Consider the following 27,842-nt stretch of genomic DNA (forward strand, 5'->3'; position numbering starts at 1 on the left):
AGTTTATGTATTTGCTCTTTTACCTCTGCAAACTCTAAAATTTCGTTCAATGTTTTACTTAATTTCACATAGCACAGTAAATATGATGAATAATGAAAAGAAATCCAGTCTTTTATTAAGCAGATATGTAGAAAGATGTAGAAAAACAAAACTTTTTCACCAAGTAGATTTCTTAAAATTGGATGGTTAAGTATTTGATAGCAGCTGGAACACTGTCCCAGCACAGGTAGCAGCATTTAGCTATCAGTACAGTGACAACAAAGCCACACTCCACAGAGAATGCGGAGAGCATGTCTGTAACAGTGTAAGGGTTAATAAAGAGACTATACTCTGATTAAAATTACTTTGTGATTGACATTTCACTGATCCCAGCACCAAAATATGTCAATCAAAAATAATTTTAACATGAATATAACCACAGCAACGAGGAAAGGAAACAGTAGAAATCTGAAGCGCAACACAGCAGATAACAATGGTGACCTCACAAAGTACTTTAAGTTGAGGAACACTGGCTGCAATTAAAAACTAAGGACTCCCAGATGAAGCCTTCCAAATTCTGCAGATTCGGACCTAGGTCACCAATCAGCCAACTTACAGTTGATACACTGCATGCTTTAGCCTCCCATAACAACAGTTTAAGGAGTAATTCAAAGATCTGATTCTTAGTTGTTTTATATTTATCACAGATAGTAATGTGAATTTATGACCCTCTCACAAATGATGCTGGAGTGACAGATGAAAATAAAAGTACTTTGACACAGTTCTGATCAATAGTAACTGACAGCCCCCCCCCCAAAAAAATAGCAAAAATATCTGTTTATTTTTGTTGCTCTATATATATTATTATTATTCCTCCTATGAAGACTGGAAACTGACTCAATCATGTTACTGTGTGACAAGTTATTCAACACTTACTTTGAATACCCCTTCCACTTCAATAAGTACTCCACTTTGCCATTGCGTATTCGCTTATCCAACACTTTCTCAACTGAGTATTCTTCCTCTGGCTCCTCCCCATCCGCATTATTTCCTGCAGCATCCTTATCTTTGGTCTTTCGACTGGGGCCTTCCACTAAAAAATTTAAGAAGTATGCTATTAAACAAAAGTTCGTCACCTCAAGTCATTCAAAAAATCAATTCATTAAAGAAATCTTTACAAAATGCAAGCACTATCAAATAATAAAAATGCATACTTACAAGAGCAGAAAATGAGAAGAGCAATGCTAGCTCTACATGGTAAATGTTTAATCACTTGAGAAATGGAAGTGAAATGGATGAATGTAAGATTAGACAAGGAAATCATTCAGGGAAACTGGCAAAACACATCATCTGTAGGAAATCTTATTAACCCTTATCTTCTGCAATGTGCTTCATTTGACTTGAAGCTCACATTATTCTGCATTTTACTCTTGATAGTTTCTTTCCAGTTATTTACCATTACATACTATGACATCTCAAATGTAAGGTTAAATTGCTATCTTCATTTTTCTCGACCACTTTCATAAATAAAAAATTGGTCAGGTGCAAGTAGGACTCGTGCACTGAGGGCTCCCTACAAAATTAATCGAGTATATAGATAGTTTACCCACTTCCACAATCTAGAATCTCTACCATTTATGCTTGTTATTGACACTGATACTAGCAAGATATCAGTCCCAGGGATTCTTTTTCGACAGTCTTGCAATGGTTCAAACATCAGGCAAGAAATGACTTTACTTCTCGCATGACGGATTTCGGAATTTATCCATCATCAGATATCAGGAGTGATTTCCACATGTAGATATGACATTTCAAGTTGAATGTGAAACAAACATTTCATTTCAGAAGTTTCATTCTCAGACTAGTCTATAAATATTTGTTCCACATACAGCTTTTATTGCCATATATCCATCAGTAATCACTCTTGGATATCTGACGATGGATAAATTCCAAAACGTTTCATATCAGCAAGTCTTTTTTTCCTGATGTTTAACTTTTACTATTGCGACCCACTCCGCCAGAATGCTGAACTACTAATTCTTTAATTTCAAGTTTGACATCGGATAACAAATGATAAAGGAAACTTTTATTTCATGTGATATAGCTACAAATTAACAATTTCCGGAGGTTTTCGTTCATTTGTACTGTGAAACCTTACTAATTGCAAAATTTCACCATTGTTATCAATGGGAAATGTATTATAAGTTTGCACAAGCATCATCAAAATATGAAAAATGGGAATACTTCTGACTGCATGGACTTAGAAACTAATGCTTATTATAACGCAAAAGGCCTATCAACCTTAGTGTATGAGAAATTTCAACTTGATACATCAACCTGTTACTGAGAAAAAGTGTTTCACAGTCAGACGTACAGACCAACAAACAGACAGACAACAAAACTATCCTACAGTGATTCAGTTTCTAGTTGTTGAGGCACAGCACCCAAAAGTATGTCTAACACGACACATGTGCTAAATAGTATTGAGGAAGCCCACTGTTTTGCTAACAAGCTTACTATATAATTTTCTAAATATTGCTGCCTTTGCCACCTTCTGCAACAGCACGGCATGTGTACATTCGTGCCAGCTTTTTAGTTAATCCAGTATAAGTGTTAACACAGGGTGTATATGTGGACGAGGAAGAAAATTCCCGGATTTTCCGGTTAAAAATACACTTTCTCCCATATGAAAATACACTTTTTCCGAGTTAAGTAACAGTATACCTTTCCTCTGAACTGTAAAACTTAATCCTTTCAATGGTAGTGGTTTTATACACCGGCGTAGAATTTCCCGGCACTTTAGAAAACGAAACTTGGGAAAAAACACGTTTTGGAAAGATGTCTGATGTGCAGCAACATGTACACTGCATATTTTCGTATTACAAAAGTATAAATACGAATTCCACCAAACACTGCATGTTACTTTCCGAAGGACTGAAATCTAGATTGTCATGCGCTTTTGTAAGCCAGCCGTAGCTCACTGATTTTTGAATGAGAGTCAAACGCACTGTAATTTAAAAAATTCATCGGACATTTGCGCACAGAATTTATCTTGTGTAAATGGAAATTTACCTTACTTGAAAATAATGCTTTTCAAACAACCATTCCGAAAATTTTCCCGCAACCTGTTAGAAATAGATAGTTTCAGCAGTCGCGCCAGATGACAGGCGTCGCCAGGCTTGTGCAGCTACGATGACGCAGGAAGCCCGTACGTTCATACATGAAAATATTAAAAGATCTTACATTATGTCAAAAGAAACAAGACATTTGCGGATACTTTGTTTTTGTATTTTACCAATAGAACAAAACCTGCCATGCCATTCGCTTTACCATGCTATGCTATAGCACTCATGGATCTCGAGATTAGGTTGTTGTCGTCGTCGTCTTCAGTCCTGAGACTGGTTTGATGCAGCTCTCCATGCTACTCTATCCTGTGCAAGCTTCTTCATCTCCCAGTACTTACTGCCACCTACATCCTTCTGAATCTGCTTAGTGTATTCATCTCTTGGTCTCCCTCTATGATTTTTACCCTCCACGCTGCCCTCCAATGCTAAATTTGTGATCCCTTGATGCCTCAGAACATGCTCTACCAACTGGTCCCTTCTTCTTGTCAAGTTGTGCCACAAATTCCTCTTCTCCCCTATTCTATTCAATACCTCCTCATTAGTTACGTGATCTACCCATCTAATCTTCAGCATTCTTCTGTAGCACCACATTTCGAAAGCTTCTATTCTCTTCTTGTCCAAACTATTTATCGTCCATGTTTCACTTCCATACATGGCTACACTCCATACGAGGTAGTGTTATTAAAAAGAAATCTATTTATTAATTATTAAATAGGTCTAACAGAAAATTCCACAGTGAAAATATTCATCACTAATGATCAGAATACCACTTATAACTAAACCAAATGCCTCACACATATAAACACGCACACTATTTCTGTAAATAGTAATTTTACTTTTTATATCTTTACTCAGAGTCACAGATCTTTTTCATATTACCTGAAATTTCAAAATTAATCGTCCATCATCTGAAAAAATAAAATTTAATGATCCAGAAATCAATGGTAAATAATAAAAAAGGGAGTCTTGTTAATTTGTCAGCATATTCTTAATTAGACAGCAGATGATTGTGTGTCAGGGTCTCCTTTACTTCTACTAATACAGTTTCATGTTCATGTCATTACATCTACAGCGTCACACTTCGAAATCAAACGTTCTTACTAAAACAAAGCTGATGGTCAAACATTAAGAATTTAATAAAATTGCAGAAAAAGATGACAGCCATAAAATCAAATCATAATCACCAGACACATGAGCTTGAAATTCAGTGGAAGAACAGAATATAACGTAGATAACAGTGCATCTTTGTGATGAAATGTCACAGTGCAATTACAGGATTTTTCCCATTACTGCTACTTCAGATCGATAATTGTTTCAGCAATGCATCTCATTGAAGTTTCCAGACAAATTCTGAATATCTCTGAACTTATTTTTGTTGTATATAGGTGGAAGTCCACATTTTATGAAGTGTGTATTGTATATTTCCATTGTTTTTAGTATGGATAGGAACTTTGATTGCTCTTACACATGCAAGCTGAGTGTGTGACCCTTTGCCTACAGCTTAAGGTAGTGTTGGGTTTGGTCATACAGCTTCAGGCTGTTGCCAATAGGCATAAATGTGGAGGACCAGATATGGTAATCTGAGGGAGTGCAGCATCTCACAAAAGTGTCTTAACTGGTCAACTACTGCAGCTGCACCAGGTAGTGTCCACACTGAGGTTGCCCCCACCAGTTGTTCAGTGGAAGGTTAGTCCAACGTGTGGCAGGCAGCAAAGAATTTTCCGAGGGGACGATCGGAGGGCCTCTCTGGCTCGTTGGATGAGCAGGTTCTGAGCACTGTGAGGCTGCCAAAACCCCCAAGCCAAGTGGAGTCACTTGCCCTGTTCCAGAGGACGCCTCTCTGCCTGCAAGGTATGGGAATTCATTGAGGGAGGGATTACTGGTAGTTCGGAGCTCCAATAGTTGGCGTGTAATAGGGCATTGAGATATGGCTGCAAAAGGAGACCACGGAAGCCTGTGTGCACATGAGCAAGAGTCATCCCAGATGTGGAATGGGTGCTCCCAGATGCCAAGAAAAGCACTGGGTACAGCCAATTGCAGGTAGTGGCTTATGTAACTACTAGCAATGTGTGTCACTTTGGATCAGAAGAAATTTTGTATGGTTTTGGGCAGGTAGTTGAAATGGTGAAGACTGCCAGAATGGCTTGTGGCAGGCACAGCTCATTGTCAGTCCAAAATGGTGCAGGGCAAACAGAAGATGACTGCACAACTAGCAACGATCAGTACTGCTGCAAATTGTCGTAGCTGTGTTGGGAAAGAACCACAGAGCCAGTCACTAACAAAGTACTTAAGCTCAAATCTTAAGTACACACAGCTGGCCAAAGCCAAAAAAATTCAGGCGAATTTCTATTTTTACAAAGGGCTTAACCATATTTCTGAAAAACAGATAAAATATAATTCTTGGTGAGTGTTTACTGCTGTGAAAATAGTTTACCTTGTAGAGAAATTGAAGCAGATAGTTCCTGTGAGTTAGTATGCTGGGGTTATAGTTGATAACTGAAAGAAATGAGTGGTTTCTTTTACTGGCTTCTGATGAATCAGTTGCTGCACAGTTCAAAGAAAATTGAAGTTACTTCAAATAGGTACCTCACTCTTAGAGTTACAGTTGATGATGACTTCGATCTATCCTTAATATGTTAGGGGAAATACATATTTAGGTGAAAATAAGTTTAAAGTCGATGTTACACGAAAGACGTCGTCCAAAATCATACTCTGTGCTTTTTGAGAAAATTATTTTGAACAATTAGTTCAGGAGCCCACAAAAATATAAATGGTTGTGAAAACACACTTGACCTCATAACAGATTAACCTTAAAAAAATAAGATGTATCATAACACATTAGTGCCCCAATACTGTAACATCCAAACCCACCAAAAACAAATGCAAAATACATCAATATAAAAAAGCAGATAAGAATTTGCTTGACATCTTCCTAAAACAGTCTCTACTCCTTTCAATCTGACTACGAAAGCATAGACCTGATGCGGTTTGAATTCAAGGAAATGGTATCAATGGCTATAGAGAAATATATTCCAAACAATAAGAGAGAATACTGACCCCCACGATACTCAAACAGGTCAGAATACTGTTGCAGAAGTAACGAAAAAAGCATACCAAATTTAAAAGAAACTGTAAACCCCAAGCTTCGTGAAGTTTTATGAAAGCTCAAATTTTAGTGTGAACTTCAATGTGAGGCATTTGTAATTGTTTCCACAATGAAACTCTGTCTTGAAATCTGACAAAACTCAAGAGAATCTGATCGTATGTAAAGTACACCAGTGGTAAGATTCAATGAAATTCATTCATTGTGCGATACTATTGGGTATGTTATTGATGACAGTGACACTTAAGTAGGGTTATCAAACAGTTTTCCATAATTCCTTCACCAAGAAAGTCAATACTCCAGAATTCAAATCAAGAACTGCCAACATGAGTAACTTAGGAGAAGGTATCATCGGTGCTGCAAAGCAACTTAAATCATTATGGAAGGCCTCCAGTCCAAACCGCATACGAGTCCGGTTCCTTTCAGAGTACGCTGCTACAACAGGCCATACTTAGCAATCATATACAACTGCTTGTTCATTGAAAGATCTGTACCTAAAGACGATAAAGCTCCACAAGTCACACGAACACCTAAGAAAGAAAACAGTAGTGTTCCAATGAATTACACACATATTGCTACCATCGATTTGCAGTAGGATTTTGGAACATATTGTGTTCGAACATCATGAATTACCTCAAAGAACAGGATTTATTGACAAATGGCCAACACGCATTTAATTCAGAAAATATCTTTCTAGTGAAACAGAACTAGCTATATTCTCACAAAGTAATGAGTGCTATCAACAGGAAATGTCAATTTGATTCCAAATTCTTATATTTCCATACGGCTTTTCACATCAGTCCTCATATGCAACTCAAAATCAAATTGCATGCGTAAGGAGTAACATCTCAGATGTGAGGCAGGATTTGTGATTTCCTTTCAGAATGGTTACAGTAACTGGCAGTAAAACAATACCCAGCATTCCCCAAGGAAGTGTGATGGGTCCTTTGCTGCTCTTTGACTACATAGATGATTTAGGTGACCATCTGAGCAGCTCTCTTAGATTATTTGCAGATGATGCTATCATTTCCTGTCTTGTAAAGTTATCAGATGATCAAAACTAATTGCAAAATGATTTAGACAAGATAGATGTTCGGAACGAAAAGTGTCAAAACGTCAGAGAGCATGAAGACGACAACATAGTACTAAAAGCGATCCACTAAATTTCAGTTACATGGTAAAATACACAAATCTAAAGGCTGTAAATTTAATAAAACACTCAGGAATTACAATTACAGATCATGTGAAATGACAACAGATAAGACTTAGAAAATACAAAACGTCTAGTAAACCGACTGCTTACACTACAGCTGTCAGCTGTGTCCTGGGGAATTGCTGTGGTGTGGTATCATCAGGTAGGACTGACCGAGGACATTTGAAAAGTTCACATCAAAGCAGCGCATAGGGAGTAGAAGGGGGGAATGCCACGGTTATAAGAATGGGGGTGCAATAATTAGAGGCTTTTTCATGGTGACAAGATTTTCTCATGAAATTTCAATCATTAACTTTCTCTTCAGAGAGTGATAATATTTTGTCGGTGGCCACATACATAGGGAGAAATAAATAATAAAAATCAGAGCTCATACGGGAAGATTTAAGTGTGTGTTTTTCCCCCAGCACTTGAAAGTGGAAACGTAAAGAAACAGTTTGAAGGTGGTTCGATGCATCCTCTGCCAGGCACCTGACTAGGAGTTGCAGTATAATCATCAGATGTTGGTGTACGAATTTTTATGGCCTTAATGAAAAACTTTCTGATGACATTTGACATAAAAGTTTTCTGGGTATGGTACTGTGTCATAATGTAAAAGACTAATGCTGCTGGAGAAAAAAACCAACGTTTCAGTCACGGTTGCAGAGGCCTTCTTCTGGTGCGGTCTAGCTATGCAGCGTCCTTTATATTTTGTTGTTACTGATCACTGAGCATGCCATTATGTCATAATTTTAAAAAGGTAGTTAGTTTCATTGGTCACTTAAGGAAGAAGGAGAGGGAAGTTTATTTTAATAGGTTATTGTGGTGGAGGGAGAAAGTGACCTCTGTTGTCTATTGGCTCTTGTGTTATGTACCATGATTGGTGGTCACCGTCGAATGAGAAGTTGGCAGCTGTTTACCAACTGTTGGACGTCGGTAGTTACTCACCGGTAGTGCTCGTGCCTCGTGTTTACAGTGCGGTCTGTTGGGCTCTGATTACGGACAGCCAAGATGGGGCAACCCTGAGTCCATCCTCCCTGTTCATGTTATTAGTGTGTTTAAGTGTTTCGATGGCCTCTCTGATTTTGTGTTTTGTCATAACTGGCTGCTTGGCCAACACACAGGCTTCGTTGAATTTTATTTCTTTTCCACAGTCTTGCTGATGTTCTGCCACTACTGATTTGTTGTGTTGCCCTAGACGAATATTGCGCTCGTGTTCCCGAATGCGTGTTGCTGTTAGCCTACCAGCCTGACCAACGTATGCCTCTCCACAATCACATTCCACCTTGTAAACGCCTGTAGTGTGTAATGCATCGACCTTGTCCTTAGGGGAGCCTAGAACGTCCTGGATCCTACGACCACTATAGAAGACAGGCTGCACCCCAACACTGCGAAGGTGTTTGCCTATTTGGTCAGTAACATTTTTCACATAAGGTAAGCACACTGTTGGCTGCAGTTCGTCTATTTCTTGTTTATCTTTCTTACTTTTGTTCGTCTACAAGGCTGTGTTTATCGACCTATGGCTGTAGCCATTTGCTAGAAACGTTGTGCGTAGCCTTTTAAGCTCAGGTGTGATGTTTAGAGCATCACTACGGTGCTGTGCACGGATTGCCAAAGAACGGATGACAGTTCTGCACTGGGTGGCGGTAGGATTGGACGTGCAGATACCTGTCTGTATGTATAGGATTGCTATGTACTCTGTGCCCCAGTGTGCCCTCCATTATCCTGTATACTTCAATGTCTAGAAATTGAATTGCACCATCCTTTTCTACTTCAAGCATGAACCATATCTTCCCATGCATATTGTTCAAATGTTTGTGAAACTTGTGTAGCTCTGTTTCACCATGAGCATGTCGTCCAATTATCTGAACCAGCAACGTGGGCGTAAAGGAGCTGAACTGAGGGCCACTGCTTGAAAGGCTTCCATGAATATTTCGGCTGTCAGCGGAGATAGGGGAGAGCCCATTGCTATGCTGTCTGTCTGCACATAGTATTTTCCTTGCCTTTACACCCACGTTGCTGGTTCATTGGACGACATGCTCATATATGGTCTCATGGTGAAACAGAGCTACACAAGTTTCACAAACATTTGAACAATATGCATGGGAAGATATGGTTCATGCTTGAAGTAGAAAAGGATGGTGCAATTCAATTTCTAGACATTGAAGTATACGGGATAATGGAAGGCACACTGGGGCACAGAGTACATAGCAATCCTATACATACAGACAGGTATCTGCACGTCCAAACCTACCGCCACCCAGTGCAGAACTGTCATCCGTTCTTTGGCAATCCGTGCACAGCACCGTAGTGATGCTCTAAACATCACACCTGAGCTTAAAAGGCTACTCACAACGTTTCTAGCAAATGGCTACAGCCATAAGTCGATAAACACAGCCTTGTAGACGAACAAAAGTAAGAAAGATAAACAAGAAATAGACAAACTGCAGCCAACAGCGTGCTTACCTTATGTAAAAAATGTTACTGACCAAATAGGCAAACACCTTCGCAGCATTGGGGTGCAACCTGTCTTCTATAGTGGTCGTAGGATCCAGGAAGTGCTAGGCTCCGCTAAGGACAAGATGGATGCATTACACACTGCAGGAGTTTACAACATGGAATATGATTGTGGAGAGGCACACATCAGTCAGACTGGTAGGCCAACAGCAACACGCATTTGGGAACACGAGCGCTATATTCGTCTAGGGCAACACAACAAATCGGCAGTGGCAGAACATCAGCAAGACTGTGGAAAAGAAATAAAATTCAGCGAAGCCTGTGTGTTGGCCAAGCAGCCAGTTATGACGAAACGCAAAATCAGAGGGACCATTGAAACACTTGAACACACTAATAACATGAACAGGGAGGATGGACTCAGGCTTGCCCCATCTTGGCTGCCTGTAATGTCGCTAATGACATGTCAACGTAAATATAATTGTGTAGGCTTCCGTGGCCAGAGTCAGTCGACATAAAAGTTATTTACAGTTTGATCAACTCATACATTGTACTGCTCCTGGAATTTTCTTCGCAGCCATTATTGATTACTATTGTGTCACTGTGGATTAATCCCAAGTGCATAAGAGATACTGACAGGAACATTCTCCAAACATTTAAGCATCATGGAATGTAACAACAGAATACCAATGATGAATCATGTTTCCAGGCACGCACTCTTCATATTATGATTTCAGCATGCCACTGCAAGGACGTCAGCAAACTACTACTTCGCATTGGAATCAATGAAAAAGTGAAGCGCCGATATTCAGTTCCGATTTTTTTTTTTAGTGGAGTGCTATATCAATTGTTAAAAAAAAAAACTGCCAGTCTTAACATATTAATGTTTACGTTCGCGTCATATCGAAAGTAACGTTCGTCATAAAAAATAAAACTGAATGTTAACACGAGAAAATCTATATTAGATTATTTATGAGGCTCCAGCAGGTATTCCAGCGCGTATTATTTAAACATACCGTAAACAAACTATGAAAACTGGAGAGTGGAGACTATGGTCCCCTACATAACTTTACAGTTATACATTCATGAACATAAGGCAGAATTAGCAAACTACACACTGCAAATGAATTAGTCTTTAATTAAACATATTTTAACTCATACTGCCGACGTTGCAGGGACGGACAACACTATGTTGATTCTTAACATGAATACTTAAAATGACGAATAATTTGAATCTACTACATGGAGGCAAGTCTTTTGCTTAATTAAAATACTATTAATTTATGTATTACTTACTTTTCGACATTTTGTTGAGCTGGTGCAGAAGATCTGAAACAACAGCCAATTTTTAACATATGAGTTATTAGCAATACCAATAAATTTGCATTAGAAAGAATGTCTGCTCTGCGTTGCATACAAATTAAGTTCGATATTTTACGATTTGAAAGCGTGACATAACGATAATAGCGTTAATAATTAAATGGCAATGAAAATAACAATTACGTAAAAGGAAGCTTGTAATTTATTTTTAAATAGACTACATTATAATAAACGATGTTTCATATAGCTACAAACCTTCTTATCTTCGCCTGATTTGAGCCTTCAGAAATTTTTCGGCGCCAAAGAGAAGTTGGCGGGATGAAACTGCTGTAGCTTCTAAAATCTAAACAAAGGTATTCACTCTCAAAACACCAAAGTTGTTAACGCCGCAACGAATTTTCTCAAAAACTAAATTGCAGTGAATATAACATATTTTTCAGTGAAAAAGAAATATCATAATTTAATTTAGTAGTTAAGTTAAGTTAGTACTTAAGTTATCGTATAGTGTGAAAAGACATGGAAATAATAAAGCGAATTCTTCAACATTAAGAGCTACATATATCAAAATATCTTTCATTAATAAAGAAAAAAGAGTATTTTCTGTAAGTTATCATAAATTTATTTTTCATGTTTACAAAATTGTAAAATTTCGAAAACTATCAGAGATAATATTTGAGAGCTTCACGAATCATTCTTTTTTATGTCTAACGAAAGACATTCGCCATATCCATCTTTGCACTTTATCTTCAGATTATGCTTGTAACTGAAAATTAAATTTTCTAATCTACAAATGGTCTGAATAAAATAACAAAGAAGTAATGCTCTGCAATTCTATCAAAGGAGTAGTATAAACTTTTTGATTTGTAGCTTGTGTTCTGTCTTTACCGGAAGCGTGTCAACCACAGGAAGTTGAGCTAGTCGTATATCTTTGTCTGACGCCATCCCGAAGCCTCTTTGGCGGAAAGCTGCCATTGTTCGTACACCAAGCCGAAGGGTAGTTGGCGATGTATTTTGGTTGCTGAGTGTGCATTTGTGTACGAGAAATAACATTCCATCGCGCATTTGGTATTTTGACTAAGTCTGTTGTTCTAGACGATGGTGAAGATGGAGCACGAGGTAAATGATAAGAAATTTCAACTATGTCATCTGCCCGCTATGTAGCGGTAGACGGACATGTTTTCCGTGAACTCGGGAGTTGGGATACAATATAGAGTTTATTTTGGTTTGCTTTCTTTCTAGGCTGGTGGTTAAGGTTTGAGTAAAAGCATTTTACTCGTAACGAATTTAATTATTAATTATATATATATATATATGTGTGTGTTTCGGTAACTATTTTACAGGCCATTTCCAGTGGATACTGCTGAAAGCATTAGTTTTGCACCATGTTAGGCCTGTGGGTGATTTTTATTAAAAAAATTGCGATAGATTGGTAGTGGGTGGGGAAAAATTGTTCGGTGTGGAGTCCGTTGTGCAATAGCGACACCATGATGCGGTCCACGTGTTTCGCGTTCTGGTGTTAATGTCGCTAGCGACACAGTTATTTGGTGAAACTATGCATAATCTTGTAAATTCCTTTATTTTCGTAAAATTTTGAATATAGGGTTTATTGAAGCCTGACTCCCATTTCCTGTAAGCGGCTGATGCTGAAAGTTACTTCCTGATGTCACGGCGTCTTTAGCAGAGAGGTAGTAATTACTGGAAATGGAAAGTAGCCAGTGTTTACATGTACTGTCGCATGACTTGGATGTGAAACATGTGAACTAGTTCTCAAAAGATTACATCTTTTAAATTTGATTTTTGTCAATTGTGAAATTTCTCATAAGGGGGGGGGGTTTATAGTAATTTTATAACTTAGTTATTGCTAAGGTGTACAATTTGAAATAGAAGTTGAGTATTCTGAAGCTTTCCGAAGTTAGATTATTGAGAGTATTTATTACAGTGTCATGTTATTTCAGCAGGATGGAAGACCAGAACCTGAACCAATGAGGAAGTTGTTTATAGGTGGTCTGAACTATAAGACCACAGATGAATCATTGAAGAAACACTTTGAACAATGGGGAGACATTGTTGATGTTGTTGTTATGAAAGATCCAGTTACCAAAAGGCAAGCATTTTTATTGCATACACTTGTAACATTTAGCCCACTGTAATTTCTGCTTTGCGAGGGAGGTATTACTTTACCTTTTTTGTAGGTCTCGGGGATTTGGATTCATCACCTATTCAAGGGCATCTATGGTTGACCAAGCTCAAGCAGCTAGACCTCACAAGATTGATGGGAGAACTGTGGAAACAAAGCGAGCTATCTCTCGCCAGGTTTGTAAATGCTGCTTAATAATACTTTAAGTTTCTTTGTTTTTCCATTTATAAAATTTCATATAGAGTATAGAAATTTTGTAAACAAGTCTGTAGTCTTGATTGACAGCAGTTGATTGAAAGGCAATATCACTGACATTTGTTTGTGATACTGCAATTTATTATTGAGAACATGTACCGCACCTGGGTACTTGCAACATCAATAGTGGGGTAGTAGGACTGGACTCGTAGTGGGTTTGGTGCCTGACCTCTTAGTCAAGAGTCAGGGTTTGTTATTAACATTTCTCCAAGTTTTGTACATGGAAATTGGATTTCGAACTAAAGCTGCCAATGTTTGGCGATGAAACCTCAACCTGCCCTGCAACTTTTTTCACTTAGTGCATCAACTTGGGGCCATGGTTAAGTATAGTGTTGTGGTTAATATTGTTCTAAACTTAGTTGTCCAGTTACTGCATACTGTCAGTTTCGGGATTGGTGAAAGGCAAGGGCATAATGCCTCCATGATGTACAGAAAGCTTGCAAACAAGTGGGTTAACAGTACTCCTTATTTGCTCATTGATTAGGCCAATCATTTCCAATTTCCGAAGTATGTGTCATATGTTAATTATGCATTTACTTTGTTTAAAGAAAACAAATTCAGAGAAATTTATTTCATTATAAGCATAAGCATTTTGGTGTAGTTTGTTTTACTTTTAGAACATTACTGCGGTTCAGCAATTCTTGTTCTAATTTCATCAAATTTCATACTGTGTAAAGGGTTGTCAGGCTCATGAAATGTATCCAATAAGTGCTCAGTGACTTTACCATGAGTTCAAAGCCAACAATCAGTATGCAAATATGTAGTGATTTTTAATTTGCTAATGCAGTAGTGTCATTATGTGATACCAAGAAAAAGCTTCAGCTGAAGCAGTATGTTGCCAAAGTATCATACAAAAGTAGAAAGAGCAAAGTAGTAGGTATCACCAGATTTCAGATGCAACTTGGTCACTGTGCATTTTCTGATCTGGTCCTGGTAACTGTTCAGAAATAGGACATGATGTCCTTACAATTAAGATTATTACAATGGCCTTAGTACTTCAATGTGGACAGATGGGTTTATTGAACACTTCATGTTGCTGTTAACTGCTTTGTCCAGTTTTTGCAACATCTACATTGATTATGCTGACAGCAGCTTCAAATGAAAATTTTTTTATACAATGACGTGGTAAGACAAACGGAAGAATTTTACCATCACTGCTGTGGAAGTATTCTTAGTTTTGTATTTCATGATATCAGATCTGTGGTGATGCTTGTTAAGTTCATCGCAGCCTTTCAGATGAACCTACAGTGGACTAGCATATCTTCTATGTATATATTGTTTGGTTGTAAACTGCTTTCTCCAACTAGAGGAAATGGGAGCTTGCGTCCCCCCCCCCCCTCCCTCCCCAGTTACAAAGAAACAGGTGATTGCCTGTCGAAGTCGCGGGTTGTTAACGATACATACCGAATGTGTAATTGTAAATCGATCGTGTGGCTCTGGTGGCAGGTGTTATGATCAATTGTTTGTGATCATCATTTTTCTGTTTCATGTCATTCCCTTGGTTGCTATAAATTACACATTTGTGCGAATTGTGAGTTGCTAGGGAAACCCAGACGATTTGTTGGTAGTGATTGAGATGTATAGTGTTCTTGGCGTTACTTCGGCGGATTCTCTCACATGGAAAAATCTAATGTGTAAACTTGTGTTGTCAAGTGTGTAAAACTTTGTAAGAAGAGTTTCAATGCTGAAATACAGTTACAATGTCATTGTGGACAGTGTGGGAAATGAGTATCAGGAAGAATACATGGTTCAACTCTTCCAAATTATCCATCTAGACCAGCCTAATTCTGTCTATCTTGCTGGGTTCGAAACTACACCTTGCAAGCAAAAGCATCAGAAACTGACTTCTGCTAATGCTGGGTGGGACTATTTCAGGTTTTGCTGAGAAGTGTGTTATGTGGTAGTGACGAACAAGTGCCCTGATTGGACAAAGTAAAGTTTAAGTGGACGAATCTTACATGGCGAGAAGGAACAACCAGAGAGGATGACTTTCAAAGAGTGAAATCAATCATATTTGGGTATTTGGTGGAATAGTCCTGGAAGTGTTTCATTGTCAGAGTATTGTCCAGAGACAAGGTTGCTTTAGTGCATCTGTTAAAGCACTTCATACTGCCTGGTAGTAGTCATTAGACGAATTTGTCACACTCAAAGCAGGATAATTCAATCAAGAGTCCAACCACTCTGTAGAGTTTGTCTTTGGATGGCCTCAGTGTGCACGTGCAAAAAAAGTGGCTTTGGAAATCTGAAATCTTCCATTAAAAGAGAAGGGTGTCCTGGACAAAGAGACAAACTATACTTGTTTCAGTACCTCTATTTCCACAACATGCATTTGCAAAGAAAAGTTAACGCATGTGACACTATACTGATAATCTTGCCTGATATTGGCCGAATTTACCCAGGCTATGACGAAAAGGGTATTGTTCTTGTAGTGTATACATCACATGGATTGTCACATGACAGCACCGACAGTGAGTAGGATAAGTCGTCGTATTTTTCTAACGCCCTTTCTTTGATGTTGCTGTAGTGACCACTGTAAATACTCATAACGCCTTCGACCGAAGTCGCCTGCCCGATTTACAATCGCACGTTCGATATGTATCGTTTGCACCGCACAATTTCAATTGGCAATCATTCTTGGAAATTACCTAAATCTTTGCATTGTTGTAAGATTTTCCTATGGTGCAATATTTCATAATGAACTACTTCAGATGAGTGAAGCCACAACTGTTTCTTAGGTTCATTTGAGTAGTTACAATGTTTGGCTACTTGAAAAAGTTTTGTGCTGTGCCAAAGCTGCCAGATTCCTGCATATGCAGAGTAGTCTCAGTTGGAGTGCAGAGGGGTAATCTTGTCATGACTAGAGGCACCTGTTTTTCGCAGAGCTTGAAATCACGAAATTTTACACATTTTGCTGAAAACGCGAAACTATTTACTTTTAAGACAAATCGCAAAATAATTGACGAAAATCTAGTCATTTGAACGTAACTGCAGAAATTTGATTGTAGTTATGGTAATAAAATCCAGATATCAATCGTACACCATTTGTGACTCGCTCTGAAGATGGGCGGACGATACGCGGCCGAAATATCAGTAGAAGTAGTTTTATTTGCGCGGCTGCAGGCCCGAAATTTAATGGATTATGCATACATACATACATACCACGTTTGTGTAATTATTATACTGTCTGCTAATTGCAGCAAAGGTTAGGTAATCTTGATAGCCAATAATTTTTGTTGTTCAGAATAGGCCTATATTAAAAATAATTTTTCCCTGAGCACTCTTGAAGTCTTACAATTGGGTAAGAAATTATTTATTGGGGAGTGAAAGTTATTGCAAATACTACAGAATGTGTACAAGCAATTAAGTGTAATACAGAAACTTGAAATTCAGTGCAGATTCAGCCTGTTATATGGGCAAGTGTGTAAATGCAGTTAGGGTTTTAGTTTCAGAAGGGTTAGCACGTGTAAACACACACACACACACACACACACACACACACACACACACACACACACACACACACACACTGCTGGGCTCATTAATTAAATTTGGTTGGCAGTGTATGGGCTGTGGATCTTTGTGATTTGAACCATTGTGTTTGCAGACAAAACGCATCTTCCTTAATACCCGAAAGAGAAAGCATGTGTACATTCAGTTCTTAGCTCAGAAATATGTAGGTGTACCCACAAAAGCTAAACTTTTCCCTATTCCTGTCATCACCAGGTGGAACTCGTGGTTTCCAAGTGTCGAGTACCTTGGAGAATCTGATATAGTAGAATTTGTAGAAACTGTTGAAGATGAGTGTAGCTGTCAATTATTTTAAAGCTTTGACTTCTGCTGAAACAAAATTCAATGCCTAGCTGTTTTTCTTGTTGAGCACTGCTCAAAATGTTGCAATTTGCTGCTGACATTAGAGGGCTCAAAGATACCATTAATTAATCTTCTGGAGTCTAAGCTTGGTGACCTTGCAAAGGGCTTTGTTACTAGAGGATGCATTTTTTATTTATTTTTTTAGGTGACCTCAGAAAAACTTCTTAAACTGCCAGAGCATATGCAAGTACAGTTAACATCACTCTTCCAGTCTGTAAGTAGAGCAAGTCTTACAAAACTGAACCACTTGGAGTGTGATACAGGAAAAATTCATTTCTTCTATAGGTAAATTGTTTGATCTGAGAAACATAATAAAAGGAAATTTAGACAGTGCTGAAATCTCTCAGCTGATACAGAAAATTCCCATTCTACAAGAACTTCCAGTGTCAGAATTTCTTGTACCATACATATGGTTTAGGGATTTAGTATCTAGTTCTTGTTGAGAAGGTAAAGATGTTGATGTGATTGGTATTCTTCTTTCCCTGAAAGCAGAGTATGGACTTTTTGTGGAAGCTGCAATGAAGGCTTTGTGGATCCCAGTCAGTAATGTCGATAGTGAGATCATTTTCTAGATATTACAATGTAATGTCTGACAGGAGAACAGCTCTGACTCCCAGTAATATGGAAGTTACGCTATCCTTATTTTTCTCAGACTGTGTTGTGTACATAGACTAGGACAGGATAAATGTTTTGAAACTTTCATGATTTGGTATTTGTGTTTTAATAAGATTTATAATTGTTATGCTTTTCAATTTATGTAAAATAAGATTTTTAACTGCAAATGTGCCATAAATATATTTCCTTTACCTTTTACTGCTGAAAAGTGGAAAAATTTAGCAAAATTGTTGACAAAATGGAAAAAACTAGTGAAAATACACTGAAATAACTTTTTAAAAATGATGAAATTGGGCAAAAATTTTCACCACAAACAGGTGCCTCTAGTCATGACCCTCGTTAACATTGCGATTTCACTGTTTCTACTTCTTTACAGCTCTCATGTCAAATGAAAACAAAATGAATTTCTGTGACTGGGAGCTATGAAGTGAACTAAAGTGCATTCACCTAATTGTAGACACTAAAATGTTACAGGTTTCAGTTTTTTATTTTATTTCGATGTTTTCGGCAGTTTAGCATTAATTGCCTTGCAGAACAGTGAAGTTATTTTTCAGTTTGCAAAAGGAATTTTTTTCTGTGGAGGCAGTCATTTATTTGAAATGAAGTTTCATTCCACACCATTGGCTACTATCTACTGCTTTCTGTGTTGCAAGTGCACATTTTAATGTTCTGGCACATATGGCATTATGCCATAATAAAGAACCAAACATTTCCTTCCTTAAAACCACGCTGAAGTCTAATACCAGGTTGGAGCCTACTTCATTGTGAATCTGGACATATGAATGTGCACTTTAAGCCAAATTATGCATTGTAATGAGGTTTCAGAGATCCTGATGTTCTGTTTCATGTATGACATAATGTAAGAGCTCTTCATGCTATATATATGTGAATGCATGGGCTTCTTAATCATAACTGCACATGCCAGTAACACCTGTTTTCTGCCACATGCTGGCAACTCTGGAAGTGAACCAATTTACTGGTTGTGGGGAAAATATTGGGAATGGTGGTTTTTAAAGTGTTAATTTCAAAGTAAATTTCCTTCTACGCAAGATGAGTTGTGTGATGAGCCATCATTTAATCATACAGTAAAGTTGCATGCCCTCGGGAAAAATTACGGCCGTAGTTTCCCCTTGTTTTCAGCCGTTCACAGTACCAGCACAGCAAGGCTGTTTTGGTTAGTGTTACAAGGCCAGATCAGTCAATCATCCAGACTTTTGCCCCTGCAACTACTGAAAAGGCTGCTGCCCCTCTTCAGGAACCACACGTTAGTCTGGCCTCTCAACAGATATCCCTCCGTTGTGGTTGAACCTTGGTACAGCTATCTGTATTGCTGAGGCACGCAAGCCTCCCCACCAATGGCAAGGTCCATGGTTCAGTGTATGTTAATTTAAACTTTAATTTTTTCTGTTTGTGTTAGTGCTGCTTAAATGTTACCCTGTGTGGCTTGTCATGTGACTGCTGGCCACCACACACAAGACGAAACATTTGTGTAGGTGCATGCCTCTTTCTTGACAATAAGCATGTGATTCCATTCACATCTGTTTGTACTGTCTCCTGTTACAACTGCACAGACTTACTTAGCTGTAAGGTGCAAAGGTCCCTTAGTGTTCTGTAGTACTGATTTCCAGAAGTTTCTTCACATTGAGTTGTTCTCAGTTGAGGTACTCCTAATACCAGTGTTTATTAATTGCAGGATGTTGGAAGACCTGAAGCAAGTGCTACAGTTCAGAAATTGTTCGTGGGTGGTTTGAAAGATGACATTGAAGAAGATGATCTCAAAGAGTACTTCAAGACATTTGGCAAGATTGTCTCTGTGGCAATTGTTGTTGACAAAGAGACCCGCAAGAAGCGAGGCTTTGCTTTTGTAGAGTTTGATGACTATGACCCAGTTGACAAAATATGCAGTGAGTAAAATTTTCTGCTTCACCTTAACTCTCTTGTTATAAATTGTGGCATGACATTTACTGCTGTTTTCAGTGCAACGTACCCATGAAGTCAAAGGGAAGAAAGTCGATGTGAAGAAGGCTCTGAAGAAAGATGCAGTAAGAGGTGGTGGAGCTGGTGGCAGGGATGTGCGAGGTGGTGGCAGCTCGGGGCCGTGGGGCAGTCGAGGAGGAACCAGCGACTGGGGTGGACGTGGCGGAGGATGGGGAGGTGACTATGGTGCGATTGATATTTATAGAGGTAGTTTTGTTGGTTCAGTGATGTCTGGTGACCAGTTTTCTGTTAAACATGCTCTTAATTCACTTCACTTGGCTGGTCAGAATGTGCTTATATTGCAAACTGTTTGAAATATTTTGGGATGGGAAGGTGTGCTCTGTACATATCTGCATGGTACTCTGGAAGCCACGTAATGGTGTGTGGCGGAGGGTACTTTCAGTACCATTATCAGATCCCTCCAACCCTGTTCCACTAGCAAATAGTGCATAGGGAGAAAGATTGTTAGTGAGGCTCTATATTGGCTCTCTAATTTCTTGATTTTTCTCCTTGTGCTCAATATGTGAGATGTGGGGTGGGGGGAGTAATGTTGTCTGACTCCTGAAAAGTGCTGTCTCCAAATTTCAATAGTAAATATCTCACGTGATGCACAATGAGTCTTCAGATATGTCTGCCAGTGGAGTTTAGTGTATCTGTAATGCTCTCTTGCCAGCTAAACAATCACATGCTGCTCTTCGTTGGATCTTATCTGTCCTACCTGATAGTGATCCCAGTTAGATGAACAATACTCAAGAATTGGGTGAGCAAGTGCCTTATAAGCCACTTCTTTTGTGGTTGAATTACATTTCCTTAAGCTTCTTCTGATGAATCTGAGCCTGGTGTCTGCTGTTCCCACTATGCTTTATATGGTCATTCCACTTAAGGTTGCTCTAGATAGTTATGCCTAGATATTTTACAGCAGTCTCCAGCTCTTTTGTCATCAGTGGTGTAGCTGCACAGTAGTGGATTTCTTTTCCTCTGTGTGCAATATGTTACTTTTATTTACATTCAGGGCCAACTGCCAGAGCCTGCACCATTCATAAATTCTCTGCATGTTCTGCAAATTCTTAAGATCTTCTGCTGTTGCTACTTCTGTATAGACAACTGCATCATCTGCAAACAGCCTTAGAGCATCCCACGTGTTTTAATAAATCATTTATATATATATTGTAAACAGAAATGGTCCGATCACACTTCCCTGTGGTACTGTTGGTTTGTGTTAAGAGCAAGGTGTTGTTCTATCTCCAAGAAAGTCTTCATTCCAAACACAGGTCAGCTACAATACTCTGTAAGCTCGTATTTTGTTCATTAAACGGCAATGTGGGAAAGTGTTAAATGCCTCGCTTAAATCAAGGAACATGGCATAAACCTGAGTGCCATTGTCCACCATATTATCCCATGGAGGAACAGAATGAGCTGTTTTTGGCAGGATATTTGTTTGTGAAACCATGTTGATTTCTATAGAGACGATCATTTTCCAAAAATGCCGTAGTTCTTGAGTGTAAAATAAGTTCCATTATTCTAAAACTCTCTGACGTCAACAATATAGGCCTATAATTGTGTGCATCTGTCTTATGGCCTTTCTTTAAAACAGTAATGACCTGGGTTTTTTGCATTTGTTACGTACCTTTCGTTGCTTAAGTAATCTACGATAAATTATTGCTAGAAGGGGAGAAATTGGTTCGCCTAATCTTTATAGAATCTTAGTGGTATCTCATTGGGTCCTGAAGCCTTTCTGCTACTGAGCAATTGTAGCTGATTTTCAATTCTGCGATCAATTATCTCAATCTGCCATTTCGAAGTTTGTAAGACTATTGAAAGGAGGGACAGTGTTATGATCTTCTGTGGAGAAACTACTTTGGAAGACCAAATTCAGTGTTTCGGCCTTCTGTTATCTTCAGTTTCGGTGCTGGTGTGGTAGTTGACAGAATGAATAGATGATTGACACTTGATATTAGGCATTGCTAATTGATTTGGAGGGATAGTGCTATAAGAACAGGTGTGAAAGTTATTCAAAGAAATAAATATTGCCCTTTCTTATGTCTCTTTCTAAATTATGTGATGTAAAAAGCTAAAAAAAATGCTTAAATATGCATGAAAATTGTTGAAACATGGAAGATAAAATAAGTTGCTGAGTGTGATATATCTTAGTTTGACCTGTGCATATAGATTTTGAGGAAGTTCTGGCCACATGTGAAATCAGGACATTTAGAATTCCAATCTCATTATCTGCATGCTTTGTAGTAGAGGTTAAGTAGGGTTGTTTCTGAGATTAGTTTGTGCACGTCATCCTTCTGCAGTTTCTTGCAATGTTTCAAATATTGTTCTTTCTTCGATAATGTTGGTAACAAGTGAATGTGATCATGTAAATCACTGCAAAACAATTGATATGTGCAGATCCAACTTTCCCACACACAAGAAATATGTAATATTTTATTTAAGAAATGTACAATTAGGAATTTTTGATTAGTGCTAACATTAAATAAGATTAAAGTGTCCTTTGCAAATTTAGAATTTGTTATTGTAAACATAAATGAAGTACTGTTCTAAATGTTCAGTAGTGTCTTTGCTCACTAAAAACATTTTTATGAGCAGAAAAGGGCTGTTGTACATAAACTGAGGTAACTGGGATTATTTGAGTTCCCTGGGTGCTATATTGGCACTGGATTAACTTGAATATTCATTCAGAGCCAGCCTTAGTTTCAAACTGTTTAATATTCATAGGCATATGGGGAAAATGGGTGACAATCATAGCAATGTTTTAATACTGAATCATTTAATGTTTTGTTGCACATGCAAATTGCCAAAGCCTCGCACTGCTGAAGTCGTTTACTACACCTCTCCTGGTCTCTAAATGTGCATTGTAAAACACAGCTTTGACCCATGTACCCCAACAAGTTACCACTGGTTTGGGATGTAAAGGCACATTTAATAGTTTCTTTTTACAGGGCTTGTTGCAAGCAGGTGCTGTAAACATTTTCTTTGTGGATCCAGTCTGTTTATGTACATTCCCAAACATGGATTATACTTCAGCAAGACAATGTACTATGTTACAAAATACTTGGTGGGCTTTTCCTACTTAGATCATGTAGGAAGTAACATCTGAAAAAGATTAATCCAGAAGATTCTGGAAATATTTTTCTATATCCTCATTCCCAAATATGATTGTGATTTCTTTCAGAGTTATTTGCAGGCTGGTAAATAGGAAGGACTATAGTTTCAATGCACCAACAATTAAATATGAAGTGTAACAGTCACGTGTTGGTAGTTTAGTTGACTGAAATACAAAGTATACAAATTATGCCCTTCAATTCATTCGATTAATCTTTTGTATTTTAAGCAAGTGATTTTTGTTTACCATAGGAGGTTAAATCCCAGCTATTGTTACTTGCTGCTGTCACATCCCAGCTATTGTTACTTGCTGCTGTTGGAAGTTTTGGGCCTTCATGTTGCATTTCTGACATGTAGATTTTTCTTGACATTCTGTGGTCTATTTGAAACTTCGTTGTAGACATGAGACAATACAAAACATTTGTCATTTGTAAACGTTCTATGATGATGGTAAGCTATCCACAAAACTTTTTTCTGGTGGTGTGGTGTAGGACACATTACACAACTACACATACACACTGAACTTTATTTAAATTAAAAAAAAACTAAACTGAAACAATGGATACTTGTCTAACAACTTCTGTAATTTGTTGTCAATGCTTGCAGTATGATGGTATGGAATTAAGTGGGGGGGGAGGGGGGTGTCAGTGGCATGTGCATTGATTGCCTGTACCTGCTCAACTACCAGTTAGTAGCCTCTGTGTTAGTGATCACATGCAGTTGTAGGTTGTCACTGAGACATCGTAACAAGGTTGAGCCAGGACCCACCCATCTAGATTTTTAAAATATTGTAATGAACAAAATACACATTAGTTTTTAGTTCAAATATTCAGTACTAATGACAAGAAATCAAATGTGCAAACACTATATGCAACATTCAAATGCATGTAATCTGGTCTCTAAATTGTAAAGAATTGTCAGTGAGATGGTATTCTGAACAAGTGTTAAGCTCTTTGCTCATTAGTGCATAATTGTTAAGGATGCTGCAACATAGCCAAACCACTTACTGATATGCTGCTTGATACTCAGCACTAGTAACACTGTACCAGTATGCTGTAAACTGGTTATAGTTCCAGTATATAATGCAACTTACAATGTTTAATATATATGAATAAGATGTTATTGCTTACTAACAGCTGATTGGTGTTGTGCACAGACTGTTAATTTGTCATATTAAGATTGTATTAGTTGTGCTGGTGATGTAGAAAAGTTGAGAAAGGTTGTGTTTACAGGTGGCATTGATCCTTGGGAGAAAGGTGGCTGGGGTGGTGGAGCTAGTGCTGGTGGTGGCAGCTGGGCTGGAGACACAGGTTTTGGTGGCAGTTACCAACAGAGCTACGGTGGTGGCCCAGTCAGAGGTGGCAGCAACTATGGAGCTGGTGGAGGCTATGGTGGCGGCAGCCGTGCAACACCGTACTCCGGAGGAGGTGAGTTGTAGTTGGCATGTCTGAGTGCCAGCAAAAAAATGTTCTTAAAAGAAATGGCTAATTCATAGAATCATAATGGGTGTGCCATTAGTAATGTCTGTGCAATATATTGACACTTATCACTGAAATAGATTGAACATCAAATGTAATCTTAAGAGTTGTTAAGTACTCACTTTCCAGCAGGTGTAATTTCAATACAGCTAGTACATGCATAATTAATTTGGGTTTTGGAGCTAATAGTTCCCTCTAGTGGGAAAGTTAGAGTAGGTCACTCAGATCCCAGGTTGAAATCCACTTGTTGCAAAAATAGGCAGCCCTGTTCTGCTATTTCTTTAACTTTGTGTGACCTACCACTTTTGTGAGTTTTGCATCTTTCGGCTGCAGTGAAATTTGCTCTTGATGCCAGGCATAAGTCAGCAATTAGGTCATATCACTTTGTAGTTTCCTTGTTAATTTCAATTGTTTATGTACAGTCAGTGGAATCTTCAATTATGTGAATCCACACCTGATAAAAAATACTGATTGTGAGGGAGATTATTTTGTTATAAAAATTGCACTTAAGTGTACTGTAAAACATGAGTATCATCCTTTCCATGAACATATTCAGCAAGCATAACTTTTCAGAAATTGCCATCTGTATGCATTGAAATTGTAGAACTAATTTCACATTTGTTGTACTTATTTCAAATGAGATTTGCACGGATAGATAAGGCTTTAAAATTCTTAACTGAATTTCAGAATTTTGTTTTCATAACTAGACATGTAACACTTTTACATGAAGTGCAAGTAGATGGTACGTTTTGAAAAGGGAAACTGTTGCTAGTCAAATGACCGTATATTTGATTAAGAAAGGAATCAGGTCAAAGAACAGAAATTATGAACATAGATTTTGAGTGGTGTAAGGTCTTTGCATTATCCATTTAAATAAGCAATAGAACTAGACTTCAGATTTTGTTGGGTGTGCTTCATTTCTAAATGTCCATAATTGCATTTAGGTGGAGGCTATGGAGGTGGTGGCTATGGTGGTCGACGTTACTAATAAACCTGAGCCAGAGGTAAGTATTGTCTACACTGCACAAGTGGTTGGTGTGGCAAATTTGCTGTTTTTTATTATAAAGGCATAAATGAAATGCACCAAATTTAAAGGTGGTTGCTTGGCCTCAGTGCAGTATTTAAAAACTATAGTACAATTATCAAATATGATAAGTGTAACTATACATCAGTTAGATTCACTAGCTTTTCTAACCTGGGATTGCTTTGGAAATAGGCGGAGGAAACACTTTGAGAATTATGTGGGAAAGTAGCCTTCGGTTTTGAGGGGCAGGGTGACTTTCCTTGTGTAAGAGTTGGTAATATTGGGATTAGATGAAGGAACCCCAGGTTTTTAAGGCTGGTAAAGCTCAACTTCTGACTATCTTAATTAGGTTTTAGATGCATTCTGAAATTGTGTACACCATGTCATATTTCATGTTACTTAATTGGTACATTTAGGTGCCTGCTTTTTTAAAACTAATTGCCCATATGCTTTGTGAGGCAACACCACAGAATTGATCAGAAAGTCATTCGTGTGTTGAGAGGTCGTCAATCTTATTTTGCAATTAAGTTTATAAATGAAGCCTTAGCTCTTGCTTGAGGATCTGTAGTTCTTAAATTTGAAGTACTTGTATCTGTAGGAAGAAGAGTGTAATGCTTACTTTAAATTTATTGTGTTTTGATAGTTTCCTGTTATGTGTGTTGTTTTGTCCAGGCTCGAACCACCGCTCACCTTAGGATAGCTGACAGACAGGGTCATTGCCGGAGTCTAGGGTTCTGCAAGTATCATCTCTCAGAAGGTTGCCCTAGTGTTTGGCCGAACGAGAAAATGAACTGCGGTGGTTTTTTCCTTATTGTATTCATAACAGTGGGAGTAGGGAAGGACGTCCCACAGAGTTCATTTTTTTTATCTGCATTTTATATTTGTCAGCCAGTTTCACTTGCTTTGTGTGTGTATGTCACTATCAATTTGTGTTTTAGTGGAAACTGTATACAAATGTTTGTTCTTAAATATGTAGACTTCAAGAATCTTTGCCATTTGTTAGAATAAAGGGACTACAAATTTTAAATAAATATGAATCACTTTTATTGGCTTTAGTTTCTTGATCACCCAGTTTTGTCGCTAGGTGTCGAACTTTCTCACTGTGGTAGTGTTGGCAGAAGTATTTGGGATTGTGTGACAGGATACAAGTCTTGCATGGTAAGAAGTATGTACATCTTTCAGTGCAGTGGTTGTTAGTTTTGCATCTTGGCAGTGCAGTTGTTGCTATTCCATGGAGTTGTAAAAGTGTTTCAGGTGTTTATGGTATGTAGGCTTGATGTCAAGCAGTTTTGATGCTGAATAAAATTTTAGTTTTAAGTTTTCATAACTTCTGTAGCACGGGAAACTGATGGTTGTCACCAGTACTTGGTTTTCTTTAAATTTGTTCTGGACTTAACAGATGTCAGATAGCGGTATTGATAATTAAGATTCTTTAATCAGTTCTGTCATGCAAGATGAGGTGATTCTCTAAATGCTGCTGTTCACACAACTTGATAAATTTAATTTCAAATCGATAGTGAGATTAAAAAAGGTGGTTGTCAAAGTTCTACTGACAAAATGGTTGAGAATTGGTGTAGGTCACAAGAGGTATAAAGGTGCCGTGGTGTTCGTCAGAATGTTTTAAGTACATGAGACTGTGTGTGCGCGCACATGCACTTGTTCGCTCTGTGCAATTTCAATAAGCTTGTGACATTAAATTGCCTGCATCTCAAATTTTCTGTATACAGCAATGTCATTGCAATTCACATTAGTATATTATGAACAGTTTTGAACATTGTATAGTGAAAGCTCTGCAATGCTTATTGATACATTGAAATTCTAAACTGACACTATAAGGACAGAAACATTACCAAAGTCTTCAATTACTCAATTGTATTTTAGTGGGAAACATTCACTTTAGATTAATGTGGGTTACTTGTTTCGAAGAATGCAGTAACTCTTTAATCCTTCAATTTCTTAAAAATGATAGTGTTATGCTTGAACCATCAAATTGACACCTTACGTAAAATAGCGTAAGATAACGTGATGTTACTAAGATTGCCTTTGCAGCAGTCTGAATAGTGTCTTAAATTTGAATTTATTTTGTAAACTTCTAGACAGAAGTGTACATCTGAATGGTACTTCGTGGTTGTAAGAGCAAACCCAGTGTTTAAACAATTATTTACTTTTCAAAGCTGGAGTAGGAAGAAAAAGCTAGGCAACTTG

At 38.0% G+C, this 27,842-nt stretch overlaps 2 protein-coding genes across 5 annotated transcripts in view; one reads left to right on the forward strand and one right to left on the reverse strand.

Moving 5' to 3' along the window:
- LOC126428223 (chromobox protein homolog 1-like) overlaps nucleotides 1–11,550 on the reverse strand; it is a 34,556-nt gene extending 23,006 nt beyond the window's left edge. For both annotated transcript variants that reach the window (XM_050090140.1, XM_050090139.1), the window contains exons 1-3: nucleotides 11,426–11,550; nucleotides 11,147–11,179; nucleotides 916–1,072 (exon numbers count right to left, since the gene is read on the reverse strand). In XM_050090140.1, the coding sequence (XP_049946097.1) occupies nucleotides 916–1,072; nucleotides 11,147–11,156 (167 nt within the window). In that variant the 5' untranslated portion in view covers nucleotides 11,157–11,179; nucleotides 11,426–11,550. The remainder of the gene's footprint in view (nucleotides 1–915; nucleotides 1,073–11,146; nucleotides 11,180–11,425) is intronic.
- A 557-nt stretch (nucleotides 11,551–12,107) lies between these two features.
- On the forward strand, nucleotides 12,108–26,683 carry LOC126428224 (heterogeneous nuclear ribonucleoprotein A1, A2/B1 homolog). Of its 3 annotated transcripts, none has more exons than XM_050090141.1 (8): nucleotides 12,108–12,286; nucleotides 13,126–13,274; nucleotides 13,363–13,483; nucleotides 19,741–19,951; nucleotides 20,025–20,210; nucleotides 24,368–24,562; nucleotides 25,558–25,617; nucleotides 26,310–26,683. In XM_050090141.1, the coding sequence occupies exons 1-7, from the start codon at nucleotides 12,266–12,268 to the stop codon at nucleotides 25,599–25,601; spliced, it is 927 nt and encodes a 308-aa protein (XP_049946098.1). In that variant the 5' UTR covers nucleotides 12,108–12,265; the 3' UTR covers nucleotides 25,602–25,617; nucleotides 26,310–26,683. The 3 variants fall into 3 exon arrangements, with proteins under 3 accessions (XP_049946098.1, XP_049946100.1, XP_049946099.1); XM_050090143.1 differs by having other exon boundaries at nucleotides 20,025–20,201; XM_050090142.1 differs by having other exon boundaries at nucleotides 13,129–13,274.
- Nucleotides 26,684–27,842: the final 1,159 nt, after the last annotated feature.

This window comes from Schistocerca serialis, chromosome 12 (genome assembly GCF_023864345.2).
Source record: "Schistocerca serialis cubense isolate TAMUIC-IGC-003099 chromosome 12, iqSchSeri2.2, whole genome shotgun sequence".
Classification (NCBI taxonomy): Eukaryota; Metazoa; Arthropoda; class Insecta; order Orthoptera; family Acrididae; genus Schistocerca; species Schistocerca serialis.

Bases quoted from the DNA above. Each gene is read 5' to 3' on its own strand.
- LOC126428224 (XM_050090141.1), top strand. From the start codon at position 12,266: ATGGTGAAGATGGAGCACGAG. The intron at 12,287-13,125 runs GTAAATGATAAG...ATGTTATTTCAG, and splicing joins TGGTGAAGATGGAGCACGAG to CAGGATGGAAGACCAGAACC. The intron at 13,484-19,740 runs GTTTGTAAATGC...TATTAATTGCAG, and splicing joins AGCGAGCTATCTCTCGCCAG to GATGTTGGAAGACCTGAAGC.